The sequence below is a fragment of the Daphnia magna genome, linkage group LG9, assembly GCF_020631705.1.
Source record: "Daphnia magna isolate NIES linkage group LG9, ASM2063170v1.1, whole genome shotgun sequence".
Lineage (NCBI taxonomy): Eukaryota > Metazoa > Arthropoda > Branchiopoda > Diplostraca > Daphniidae > Daphnia > Daphnia magna.
In genome coordinates, this window is record NC_059190.1 from 1,299,189 (window position 1) to 1,311,704 (window position 12,516).

Below are 12,516 nucleotides of genomic sequence, written 5' to 3' on the forward strand. Positions count from 1 at the left end.
TGGACAGTACAGCGGTAGACTCAATCCTTGTCCGCTAAATACAGTGAACGAAAGTCATTGGAGAAAAAAAAAAATTGGGCGGGCAAGAACGACAACAAACGATAGTTTGCTTGCTAAACCCGTACGCATTCCACAGTTTAGTTAAGAGTGGCTTTTTAAAAAAATGAACGTCTACAGAAACAAAATAGCGACCTATATTCGACAGAATTCGTTCGTCTTCAGGGCAACGGCGACGACATTTCAAGACACTATCATCCCCAGCGAAGAACCGTACCAATATCGATAGGGGAAAAGAAAATACAAATTTTTCGCCGAATTCAGGGACGAACATACACAAAAATGAAACAACGTTACAGGTACAGGAACCTGACTCGTTAACCCGATACCTCGAATGCCAGACCAGTCCCGTGCGAATAAAACCTCAAGTACTTAAGACATTAACATGCAACCAGTTAACATAGCCGTTTCGCACTATTCAAAGGACTGATTTGAATTCATGCAGGTGTTCAACCCTCGCAGACTTTATAAATAATAACGGGGGCTAAAGAGAAAACAAATAATCAAACGTCCTGCTCTAACAAGTTTTACGAGAAACACTGATGGAGTAGTCAGGAAATCCTATCGAGCCTGTAGGGATAAATACTTACGTAAGTTAACGGTTGTTTGACTTTTTCGATTGGTACGACTAGAAGAGTCTTTCATAATGAGCCATAAAAGAATAAGACGGCCAGTCACAGAAGAACGTCCAAGAGACAAAGTCGTACCCGAATATGTTTTCAAATTGCGCAAAATGCTGGATGCTTTTTTTGGTGGCCATGCAATGGTACGAAACAGCGGTAAATGGCCAAGTCTTTGAATTAGGTGCGTGCCAAGATCCAACTGTCGTTTCTGACTTTGCCGTTGACCGCGTAAGTTTTTTCTTTTTAAATAATTGCAATACTTGTGAAAATAAAATTCTGACCGTTAGCTACTACTCCTTCATATATGTCTTACTAGATATAGCTTCAATAATCTTCACTCTTTTTTTTTTTTTTTTTTTTTATTTCAATTCAATGGCAAACTGATTTTTTAAAATCCGAAAAATTTGAAGTATGTGGGAAAATGGTTCAACAACCGGAATTACTTCGCCATCTTTCAAGCTAAACTGGACTGTATAACGGCCGTCTACGCAAAGACAGCAAGTAGTATCAGCGTAACCAACGAAGGATTCAACATACTGTAAATCTGCATTAAACAATTAAAGGCAAAAAGAAATTTACAAAATTGAAATGAATTCAATTTTTTATGTTGTTGGCGTAATTCTTCAGTACGAGACAGAGGAGCACTACGGTCGGAAGTGCTACTGTAATAGAGCCAGGAAAACTTGGGGTTTCATTCTCCGACACCCCGGGTATGTAATTAAGTGCATGGACATAATGAGGGGCTAGAAACGGCTAGTTTCAGGTGAAACTATTAAATGCAAATTTCGGTATCATTTTTTGGTTGAATAAATCAGCAAAGTCGAGCGAAAAATATCCAATAGTTAAAAGCCCCTCACATTAATTTAAAGAATTTTACAAAATGTATTGTGCTTACTCCGAATCTAATACTATTTCTCCTATTTGAAAATTTTATATAGCTACGACAGCCAACTATTGGTAAGTAATGACAACCATTTAGTGTAGTTTTTCTCGTAATCGAACTCGCATGACTATTTTTTCCAACTGGAATTTAACTATAGGGTGCTGGGTACCGATTACGATAACTACGCAGTGGTTTGGAGTTGTACAGGACTTGGCCCCATTCGCTTAAGTATAAAACAAAAACTGATACTTCAACTTCCTCTGCATCCAGAAATCAAAATTGGGGTGCCAATAACATCAATATTTTTCTATAGGTTTCGCATGGATTCTGACACGTGATCAAGAGCCTGCTAGTACCGTAATTGACGAGGCTTTAGCAGTATTCAACGCAAAAGGCATCAACACGGCCCCACTGAAGGTGACGAATCAAAAGAATTGCCCAGCACCCTGAACAAGTATTCGATAAATTCAACAAGTCATTCGAATGATTTCCAGCCGTCAACCAAGTTAACCTGGCACTGGGCCCACCCCACCCTTAAAATAAAATATTTAAGCACTTTACCCCTTTACACTAAAAAGACTTGGTTTACGGACAATTTTGTCAAACTTGTTTTGGCGTCAATATATATGAGTTCAAAAAAATGTTCAAAATCGTATTAAAATTTTAAAAAAAATTGCGAACTCGAAGTTATTGCCCTAGGAAGTTAAAAGTGGCAGCAAGTTGGCAACATCCGGCAGAATGGAAGAAAGATAACTTTAAAACTAGTTAACAAAAGTCTGTTTTTGTCACCATTACGATGAAATCAAATTTGAAAAACTCAACTTCGGTGCGCCTAAAAACTGTTTCGGACGTTTACTTAATGAAAAGAGATCGAAAAAACACGAAACGCGACAGTGTTCTTTTAAAACTTTCTTGGCATATTTAGTGCAACGCAACAGTTGGGAAAGAAGTTATTTCGTAAAGTAAGTTCTGCCTGGCAAGGTGGGTTTTGCAAATAGCTGAAAATGAAGAGAAACGTAAGGTTATCTTCATTTCCAACATATCTCAACAAACGAAATTATCAAACAGAATACTTGGAACGACGAATTCAATCTGTCCATATTTCAAAAGAAAAGAAAAAAAAACTGTTTTTCATTGTTAAACAGTAAGAAGGAAAATAGATAAAAAGCGGCCTAACGAAAAATGCCTCGATTCCTTTAACTAAATTTTACGTAATATTTAACGGATGTGATTTGGAAGCTCGGGTACAAGATAATATTATCAATGTTTCTTACCTTGTAATTGATGAGAATCTTTTCATCTCAGTTTTCATTGCATTTTCCTTTTTGTTGCTTGGATCGGGCATCTGGTAAGTGATGAGGTCTCGTGGTTGCTGAGAGACTGTCTGCTGTCGAACCCGCTGTCCTGAAAAACGAAAAATTCAAATTCATTATCAGAATCTAGAGAAGATACGCCTTTTTAAATTTTTTTTATTTAATTTTTTTTTAGATTAGAACGGCCTTTAGAAAAGTACGACAGTAAATTAAACTAAGCCTATTCAATGGCATACTAAGGCCTTTCTTTGCATCTCATGTAAGCACCTAGAGATATACTGTGCTAAAATGCAACGCTTATCACCATGGTCTTTTAAAGGGCAACGGTAATTTGATTAATACCTGTGAAATCGCCATTCAGACCTGAAAAAAGAATAACGATTTTGTTTTTAGGGTCGACTGTTGGTTTGGACTGTTGGTTGTCTTTCCTGGAGCACTTTCGACGTAATTCATGCATATTTACGTATTCCAAACTTCATATTATCTGTTAAAAAAAAAAAAATTTTTAAGCAAAAAGCAAAAAAGCATTTTTAGATATGTTATGGCTTTATCCTTGTTATACATCAACAATCATAGATACCTGAATTTCCTTTGGACACTGTACAGGTAACTGAAGAGAAACAGATGACATCATTTGAGTCATTCAAACCCCTACGTGGAAACAAATGGTAAGAACCTGCAAACAAAAAAAAAACATAACAAATTACTTAAAAAGGTCAGTGCTATTTGCTACTCACATAAGCAAGCACAAATTTAATTCCCACACAAGATGAAAAAGGGCAAGAAAAATGAAAATATTACTAAAATTGCCATGATGAATAATCTAAAACTACGGTAGAGATTAACATTTTAAAATGTTAGTAAAATCTAACATGCAGGAGCAGCTTCAATACCTGATGCCAACAGTTTCTTTTGTAGGATTGCCCATGCTTAAAGAAACAAATGTCCAGAACAAAGAAACATAAACCAGTAAGATTTCTCATGCTTCAAGAAAAAATATTCAGAACAACATTACGTTAACCAGTATAGTTACTTGACAAAAAAGATATTATGTAATGAATGTCATGGACTGGTAAGGCAAAGATTAGGTAAACCTTTCTCATTAATTATGAGTTTTCTAGAATAAGCCTTTAAACTTCTTTACCTTACGATGTTCGGTGGAACCTGTGCAACTAGGAACTGCAACTCTGAATGAACGCGCCAAAATGTTTTTCGGCAGAGGTCGGTTTCTACTGTAAGATGGCGCCACAGAATTTGGCGCGAAAACTACGAACGTTGCATGACTTGCATCAACCTGGCTGATTCGACTTGATCCTCTGAACATTTCTAATAGTATTAGAATTTCTAGAGATTAAAGAAAGTATATAATTAGAAATGCTGCTTGTCTTAAAGGTAACATTTTTTTGCGAACCTCTAGCGCCTGCTGCGCCTCTAAAGAAATGCAATTGAAGTCAACGCTGTTTATTTTTATTTGCTTTACCATGGTCAAAGAACCCAATTTATTGTTTCTTATTAACAAACAATAAATTGAGTAGAATCTATTATCATAGTACGTGTTCAACTATACGTTTTCCATCTGAGTTAAAATGTTCTAGTATATGCGACTAATAGCACCGTTGTAGAATAGGACTTCACAAATCTTTAGTTACGGCACTCTAACTTAACTCTTAGAGATTTTGTAACTAATAAATCAGAATTTTTTCCGAAGACATTGAAATTCTGTGAACGTTTTATTTTCCCGATGGAACATATTACTGCACTTGAATGAAACTTTACTCTTTCAGGAATGGAACCCTAAACCTTCGGCGTAGGGCGCGGGCGCCAATGCTCTACCGTTGACCCATGAGTCATACATTAGAAGCCCAAGCTAAATTACTGAAACGCTTGTAAACTGTCAGTGATAACGTCAATAAAGTGAATCAGCAAACATCTTGTATACTTTTTACCTCTGAAGGGATTTGATCCACAAACATCCAGCGCCACAATACGCTCACCCATTAAGCATGATTCGTACATAGACACGCACAATACCTTCTTGTTGCTTAAAGGCAACCTTTTTCCACTTGTAAATTATTGAAGTATAGTCTCTAGCCTCTCTAGCAAAAATGTGGCGGTTTTCCCTATGCTTTGTTTGCATACTGGTTGTGACTGGACGGTTCTTCCAGAAGAAGACGCTCTTCTTCCGACGTCGCGATTTCAATCCGATTGAGCAAGGCATGTTCCTTGGCTGCTATGTTAGCATAATGGACCATCAAACGAATCAGCACTTGCGTCTCGAAATCAGCTTCCAAGAGCGGTTCTTCGGCGTAAATGATTCGAATTGACAAACCGGGATCAGGAAACGGGTGACGTTCCAGTAATTCTGCGGGCGGACCCAGCTCGCGACATAAGGCTCTTACTTCATCTTTATGGAAGTCTATTGGAAAATATTGAGAAAAGAGCAAAATCTTACTGTAATGCCATAACGCAGGAAACACCTTAATACCTTCTAGAAATTCTACTACACGGCCGTGAAGGCGCAACTGACGAACAGTCTCGGAATCGTGTTTCGGATCGTCGCAAAATCAATGGTTTACCTCGACTTCGGCAAATGAATCCCGATCTCAGTCAGGATCTGGTAAGGCTGCGCTCGGGACTCTCTGGAATTACCTCCAATTCAACGCCGTTTATCGGATCGGTGGATCATCGGGATCGACATCATGTTCATTCGAGTTGCCATCGATCAAGACAACAAAGAGATCTCCGCCTTATTCCGTAATGATACAATGCAATAATAAAAAAAAGTGTTATGTCATCATTGGGCAGAAAGAAAAAGATTTTACCATTGCAACGTGAAACTTAATTGGATGTTGATAGTTGAAGAACCCCATACAACGTTAGCTAGGCCCAGGACTGCTCCAACGATACATCCAATAACACTTGAACCCACAAAATAATGAATAAAATGACTTGCTAACAGAAATGATAATAAACATCACTAAAATCAAAACTGTTCAAAGATAAAACCTTTCACATCAGATAGAACACTCTCAAGAAACCTTGTCTTTGATCACTCATTCTCATTGTTGCCATTGAAGCAACCCCATGGTTCTAATGCTGGGGGCTGTCGATGGATGACTTTGACTCAGCATAGCTCTGATACCTGTGTAACCTGCTGAAACAGAAATTCATCATTTGGAATATTCCTGTAATATTCTGCTCCAGAAAGAGCAAACTGATTGAAAATGTAAACACTAGATAGCGTTTTTGACAGAAAAATTAATCCAACTATAACTTTCCATTTCTGATAAATGCATTCCCAGTATGATCATAATTCTTCCCTATTGAATAAAAATGTGTTACATGGATTATACATAGTTAGAAAAAAGCTTCGTTTTTACTTACAAGTCCATATGTAAAAATATGAATTTAGTTTGGAAAGGTTAAACTGGAATATCAACCTTGAGACAATCCTGAATTAATTAATACATCAATTTTGATATTTTAAATTGAAATAAATAACAAACCCGGATTTTTTTTTCAAAACGTTTGCGTCGTTTACCGTGCCTCAACAACTTTGTCGTTGCTTCAGTTGATTTGGATTCAAGTATTATCCACTTGTTAACCAGACGCTTGTTTAGAATGTGAAACTACTTTTTGCTCCATTCAGCTACACGATTCTCATTTCAATATTGTGTAATGATAAATGGTATTCCTTGTTTTATGCAGTAACTTGAAAGCTCCCGTTGAGTAAAATAAAATAAAAAAAATTAAAATATGAACTTTGAAAAAACGTATTTGCAAGCCCTCACCGACATCAAAACGGACCCCTTCATTTTAGCTAATCCATTTCTTGTGATGCCCATGATTTTACCACAAACTCATCAGATCAACAAGGTTACATGATGATGATCAAGACTCATGCAATGACTTTCCATTGTATGCTGAATTTCTTTGGCAATTGTTGCCCTAAATTATTTTAAAAATAGTAAATCAACTAATTATCAAGGAAGAAAAACTGTCTTACTTGGAAACTTCAATTCCAAAAGTGCTAAAGAATTTCAAGATATTGTTAGAAGTAGTTGACGCTCCTTGTCCTTGTCGCCATCACTTCGCACATATCGTCACCCTCTACAAGCAAAGAATACCTTGTATCGTCGATGTTGATGACAACTGGCTATCAGTTTGAAAACCCTGAAGCAGCATTCAAGTCGAAAAGCAGTTTTGGTTACAGTCGACCCTATGCAATTGTTCTTTGAGGAACGTGATACATGAACGATTTTGCAGATGCAGCAGGCTTAACAATGACTGTTGTTTGACTAATGACTTCGATTAAAGTTGGTTTTATTTTCAGTTTACATGTACAGAGGCTGAAAATAAATATTTAAAAATAAAATAAAAAACCAAAATTAGTTAAAATTTTGTAAGTCAGAAAATTATAAATTTACCTCTACTTGATAGAACTTTGCTTCCACCTCTAGTTTCAGCAAGCGGATTCGGTTCATGTCTAATTTAATCAAAATGAAACAGTCATCAGGTAGATATACAGGTAGAAATATTCCGTCACCTATAAAAGGACAAGAAGGTCGTTATCAATTAGGAGCTGGGTGGAGATAACAGGTGTACTGATGGCCTTTGATGCACGAATGATTTCCTTATTCCTAAAAGTTGCCGGGAAATTTAAATTATACATAGTTTAATTCTAGAACATTCGGAGTTATCGTTCAATTAGATTGCAGATTCAATTGCAAATTATTTTAATATCGAGTAAACGAAATTTTAAGATATCTCTAATGAATGTCATTTCAGAAGCCACTTACCTTTCAGACGGATTGAATTCTTAAAAGGTTGTTTAAAATTGTATCCGGTGGCTAACAAGGAATATATTCTTTTTCTGGGACATGCATCAATGCATCAAATGCTTACTTGGGTAAGTATCATTTGTTCTTCGCGTCAAAGCCCAATTTTCTTGTTCGTTGAAAAAACAAAAATACTACTGCAGGTGATAGACAAGTCTGCACGGCTTTCGAGAAAATGTGAACCCTATACCTGTCGTCAAACATGCGCGGCTCGTGCCTTTTTTGCTAACGGTAGTTTGACTTTGAAATTAAGTTCTTCTTTTGTTTCGATTTTGAAAACCTGAATAATTTGGATTTTAAGCTCTTGTACGGTCTAAGCGTTTTTAACATAACCAGAAATAGAGACCAGTTGCCTTCATCGAAGGAAGCAGTGAAGAAGCTATTACAATCTCTTTCTCGATCACGACAATGTTAAACCATTTGAAATATTGGTGTTCTTTATTGATAATGATATCATGCCATCGAACGGTGGTGCATGGACAAGTTTACGCACTGGGTTCTTGTCCCAATCTCAACGTCGTCTCCGACTTCAAAATTGATCAGGTACGGTTCACCGATTTTTTGTCTTCCTTTTTCGTCCATCAAGATAAAATTATTAAATCCAAATTCGTCAGTTACCTGACACTCTGAATCATATTTTCATTCAATAACGTGCCAAGTTTGGAAAAGCGGTGCACTTATCGCGCAACCATCACGTCTAGTACCATTTCCAGGAAATGGACCTTACAAAACTTTAAAGATTCAATTTGAAAATAAAAGAAAGAATAGATTTAAAAATCAATAAGACACACGCGTGCAACTCGTCTTTTTCTTTTAATTCTCGGAATATCGAAACACCCCACAACCAAAAATTCAAAAGTATTTGGGAAAATGGTACAGCAACCGCAGCTATTTCCCATTTTCTCAGTCTGGATTGGAATGCATAACGGCCGAATACGTAAAGAATGGAGCAAAAGTCACCATGAAGAATGTCGGAATTAAAAAAATGTCAGTAAACCATTTTAGACAATCTTCAATTAATGAATGAATAACTGATGAAATTGTGTGCGCAACCTTTTAGAACCAGAACAAGATCGACGACATCAGGTACTCTGCGCCACGTACAGCCTCCCAACGGCAAACTAAGCGTATCATTTTTCGGCGATCGTAAATATTTTTAGCAAATATTGTATCAGTCTCGCAATTAACTTTCTAAATAGCAATATTTTTTCCCCCTTTCTGCAAAGCTACACAAGGGAACGCGAATTATTGGGTGCTGGACACGGATTACACCTCGTATTCTGTTGTATGGAGCTGCATGCACTTTGGAATAGAACCCATCAATACACGTACAGAACTTAACCGTAAGACCAGGGAATAAACTCACAAAACACCAATTTCTATCATTGATACAGGCATTGTGTGGATCCTAACTCGTGAGCAGCATCCCTCAAACGCTACAATCGACGCGGCGTTGACGGTACTAAGGAAAAACGGAATCGATCAAAGTAAATTGCGGTTGACGAATCAACAGGACTGTTAGCCATGCAGCTGAAACTCATTTGGTATAGTTTTGTTGGGATGGGGTGTTAAAATTAATAAAAGGAAGCGCTTTATTCATTTTTTTATGTTTTAAGCTTAAAGTGTATTTAAATGGTCATCCTCAAAATGTTCTCTTGTATTTGGTGGGAATTGTACGATTACTAAGTGTAAATTTTAAAGGTTCAAATGTGTGTCGCATAACGTTATTGCCAAAAATCCTGTGTTTAACCACTAACCCAACCCCTTTAACGAAGAGTTTCTGCTTGTAAAAAAAAACACCGGCAGTTAATACAGAAAATAGGGGTGTAGACGACGCAGTGGTCAGGTTAACGGTTGTTTGACTGCTAGCAACAAGTTTTATCAGTAAAAAGCAAGTTATTCGAGAATTCGTTACGTTCATATAGGGATAAATGTGAGAGTCGATTAACAGGTACTAGGGTTTTCCGATGGCTTTTTAAAATTTGTGTTTACCTAAATGAATTTTAGGGGCATTTGAAAGAGATTGAAAGACCAATTGCAAAGCGGCATTCCAACGATTTCCCTACAAAACGGAATTGTACTCCGAAATGGTACACGGTCAATCAAAACAGTCCGACCGTGTATGAAAGGTACGAAATTCGAAAATATAGTCGACATCGTGCCAACACGAGAACGAGCGTGAAAAACAAACTGAAACGGGACAGCGGGGAAATGATTTGGTTCATAACTAAACATTTGTCTTGTACGATACGTGGAACGCTTACAACGGAGTGCTAGAGAAGCCGCGCTTTCGGCAAGAAGACACAGAAGATCAAATATAAATTATACGAAGGATTCCTACCTTGCTCTGTTGTAATGGTTTTCACGCCTTCCATTATGACTGGCAGCTGGCCTGGAAACAATCATTCAGGACGACACGAACCAATCGTCGAATCTTTGACGTTGCTGTGCGACTGCCTGCTGCGAGCCTTGAATAGAACGGTATAATCGAATTCCGTATCGATTTCCATTTCTAGAGAAAGTGCACCTATTTTTGGACCAAAATTAGATTTTCAATATAATGCAAGAAACTCAATTTATACACGTCAAATACAGAGAGATACAACGAAACAAATGTAGATACGAAGAAAATTGTTACTTACAACGTAGCCGTGATGCCTTTAAAATTTCATATCCGCAGTAGCAAATACAGTCCTGACCTGAAAAGAATGCAACGTCACTAGTAATATTACGTTTAGCTTAATTTCCTATTTGCATGAGTTTAACACAGTGACCTCCAAGTTTATTTAATGATTAGCCAACTTTCAAATAAAGGCCAAGAAAGTAGGCAACATAAGCTAATGCGGCAGTTCCGAATACCAAGAGATGTAGATGTGTGTTTTAAATTGTCGGTCAAAACGCCGCTGTCTGATTTGGCACATCTTGAATGACCGACATAGATTCATTCCGAATAATGAAAATGCAAAACACGGAGAACTCAAGTGCCAGATTCATCTGAAGTTAGAAAACCGGTATTGCCGTGCCCGTATTTGTTGGTGATTAACGGTTGTTTAGTTGCCCAACCTTATAAAAATCTTCTCCTTCTCTCAAAGCAAGCAACGTTACAGAAGAAAGCGTCATTCATATTGAAATAAGGGACAACCCAATTTTAGAGAATTCTATATCATAAAAGGCATGGACGGTGTAACGGTCAGTCAGCGACGGAAGTTCTGCAGAGAAAGACACCGCGGAAAATCAAAAAAATTTGACTAGCCTTTTTTAAAACTTATTTGGTGACGAAATGGTTAATTACTTCCCTATTTGGCTTCTGATCGCAGCCACGTGCTACCAAACATTTATACAGGCGCAGTTGTTTGAACGTGGTAATTGCCCGGATGTAAACGCTGTCCCTGATTTCAAACTAAGTGAGGTAAGTCCCGCAGCGTATAGAGATTTCGGCCGGAAGTTAATATTAGTGTTTTTCGTTTTACTAACTTGAACGGATTACCTAATTTCACTAAAGTACACTGGGAAATGGTACGAAAATAGAAAAACTATTTCCAGGTTTCAAAACAGCATGGCACAAAGCTGCGCGTCTGTCGTGTTCAAAGAAACGGATGGAAAACTCACCGTCGAAAATAGGGGATTACAAAGACTGTAAGGCTAAATTATTAATTGTGTCAATAATTTGATTAAGAGATTTTAAAAATGAAAGCAGTAAAGCGGATAAGTAACAACGCATTCTCTTTTCACGGTGTAAGGACCAGGAGAAATATCGTACTTAACGGAAAAGCACGTCATCCTGATCCTTCGAAAGGCGAGTTTGTCGTGAATTTCTTTGGAAATGGTGATTACGATCTTCCACGATTAAAGTTTGAAAGAACTCCAATTGTAACTTTTTTAAATTGCTAGCTTCCTACGGAGACGAAACGTTGATGATTTTAGGAACCGACTACGATTCATACTCCGTTTCTTGGAGTTGTATTGGCGCAGGACCAATGCATCTTTGTAAGAAAAGTGTTAAAGTAGTTTTTTGCTGGATGAAAAGTTAATTCATTAGAAATTGCATCATACCATTTACAGACACACTTTGGGTTCACACTCGTGATCCAAATCCAACCCCCGAAACAATAGATTTGGCGTTGGATGTAGTGAAGAGAAATGCCCTGGACGAAACTAAGTTGCTGATGACCAACCGTCGGAATTGTTGAACCAGGTTTACATGCTGGCAACTCTTCAGAGAACCTACCGACGAAGAACACATGATTGTAATAAATTATTAAATGCTATTTCACATCATTAAATAAACACTAGTAAGATCTGAGGTACGAAAACGAATATAACTTTAAAATATTGTTTTTGAAAAAAATATGCATTTCATAGCTCGTGCAAGGTTTTAGTTTATAAAAGAGAAGATAATGATGGTTAAAACGTTGAATCCTTTCGTACTACACTTAGCTGTTACATACGAATACAGCTGAATTTCACAACTCAACGTTTGTGCCCTTTAGCTGGAAACGACGACCGTCTTCGTCCAGAGACTACGAAAAAAATTTTTTAACTGCATATCATTGACCCAATAAATATTGTTAAATTGTGGGTTGACTTTTTCCCCTTCGAGCAATTGGGATGACCCTCTAACAGCTGTATGTCGTACCACTAAGGCAGATTTACAACATCTGTGAAGTATAATACAAGAAGAGACTAGGTGAACTAGTTTAAAAGAAATACATGTTCTGTGTTCTTGAACCGATTTTAGGTTTCTTTAACAGGTCGTTGTACGTCTAATAGATGTTGATTATAAAATTTGTTACCAGAGAGAC

General features: G+C 37.3%; 3 protein-coding genes across 3 annotated transcripts; all 3 read left to right on the forward strand.

Moving 5' to 3' along the window:
• Positions 1 to 715: 715 nt before the first annotated feature.
• On the forward strand, positions 716 to 2,123 carry LOC116930321 (apolipoprotein D). The gene is made up of 6 exons (XM_032937729.2): positions 716 to 908; positions 1,091 to 1,218; positions 1,308 to 1,390; positions 1,619 to 1,637; positions 1,721 to 1,791; positions 1,877 to 2,123. The coding sequence occupies exons 1-6, from the start codon at positions 771 to 773 to the stop codon at positions 2,011 to 2,013; spliced, it is 576 nt and encodes a 191-aa protein (XP_032793620.2). The 5' UTR covers positions 716 to 770; the 3' UTR covers positions 2,014 to 2,123.
• A 5,922-nt stretch (positions 2,124 to 8,045) lies between these two features.
• On the forward strand, positions 8,046 to 9,548 carry LOC123475870 (lazarillo protein-like). Its single transcript, XM_045179071.1, has 5 exons — positions 8,046 to 8,257; positions 8,574 to 8,701; positions 8,775 to 8,860; positions 8,941 to 9,042; positions 9,109 to 9,548. Exons 1-5 carry the CDS (start codon positions 8,123 to 8,125, stop codon positions 9,234 to 9,236), a joined length of 579 nt encoding a protein of 192 aa, XP_045035006.1. The 5' UTR covers positions 8,046 to 8,122; the 3' UTR covers positions 9,237 to 9,548.
• Positions 9,549 to 10,892: 1,344 nt separating this feature from the next.
• Positions 10,893 to 12,017, forward strand: LOC116930326 (apolipoprotein D). Its single transcript, XM_032937734.2, has 5 exons — positions 10,893 to 11,123; positions 11,217 to 11,350; positions 11,455 to 11,540; positions 11,606 to 11,701; positions 11,777 to 12,017. Exons 1-5 carry the CDS (start codon positions 10,995 to 10,997, stop codon positions 11,902 to 11,904), a joined length of 573 nt encoding a protein of 190 aa, XP_032793625.2. The 5' UTR covers positions 10,893 to 10,994; the 3' UTR covers positions 11,905 to 12,017.
• The last annotated feature ends 499 nt before the right edge of the window (positions 12,018 to 12,516 follow it).

Bases quoted from the DNA above. Each gene is read 5' to 3' on its own strand.
- LOC116930321 (XM_032937729.2), top strand. From the start codon at position 771: ATGTTTTCAAATTGCGCAAAATGCTGGATGCTTTTTTTGGTGGCCATG. The intron at 909-1,090 runs GTAAGTTTTTTC...AAAAATTTGAAG, and splicing joins CTGACTTTGCCGTTGACCGC to TATGTGGGAAAATGGTTCAA. The intron at 1,219-1,307 runs GTAAATCTGCAT...GTAATTCTTCAG, and splicing joins AACGAAGGATTCAACATACT to TACGAGACAGAGGAGCACTA.
- LOC116930326 (XM_032937734.2), top strand. From the start codon at position 10,995: ATGGTTAATTACTTCCCTATTTGGCTTCTGATCGCAGCCACGTGCTAC. The intron at 11,124-11,216 runs GTAAGTCCCGCA...ATTTCACTAAAG, and splicing joins CTGATTTCAAACTAAGTGAG to TACACTGGGAAATGGTACGA. The intron at 11,541-11,605 runs GTGATTACGATC...TTAAATTGCTAG, and splicing joins CGTGAATTTCTTTGGAAATG to CTTCCTACGGAGACGAAACG.
- LOC123475870 (XM_045179071.1), top strand. From the start codon at position 8,123: ATGTTAAACCATTTGAAATATTGGTGTTCTTTATTGATAATGATATCA. The intron at 8,702-8,774 runs GTCAGTAAACCA...GCAACCTTTTAG, and splicing joins AATGTCGGAATTAAAAAAAT to AACCAGAACAAGATCGACGA. The intron at 9,043-9,108 runs GTACAGAACTTA...TCATTGATACAG, and splicing joins AATAGAACCCATCAATACAC to GCATTGTGTGGATCCTAACT.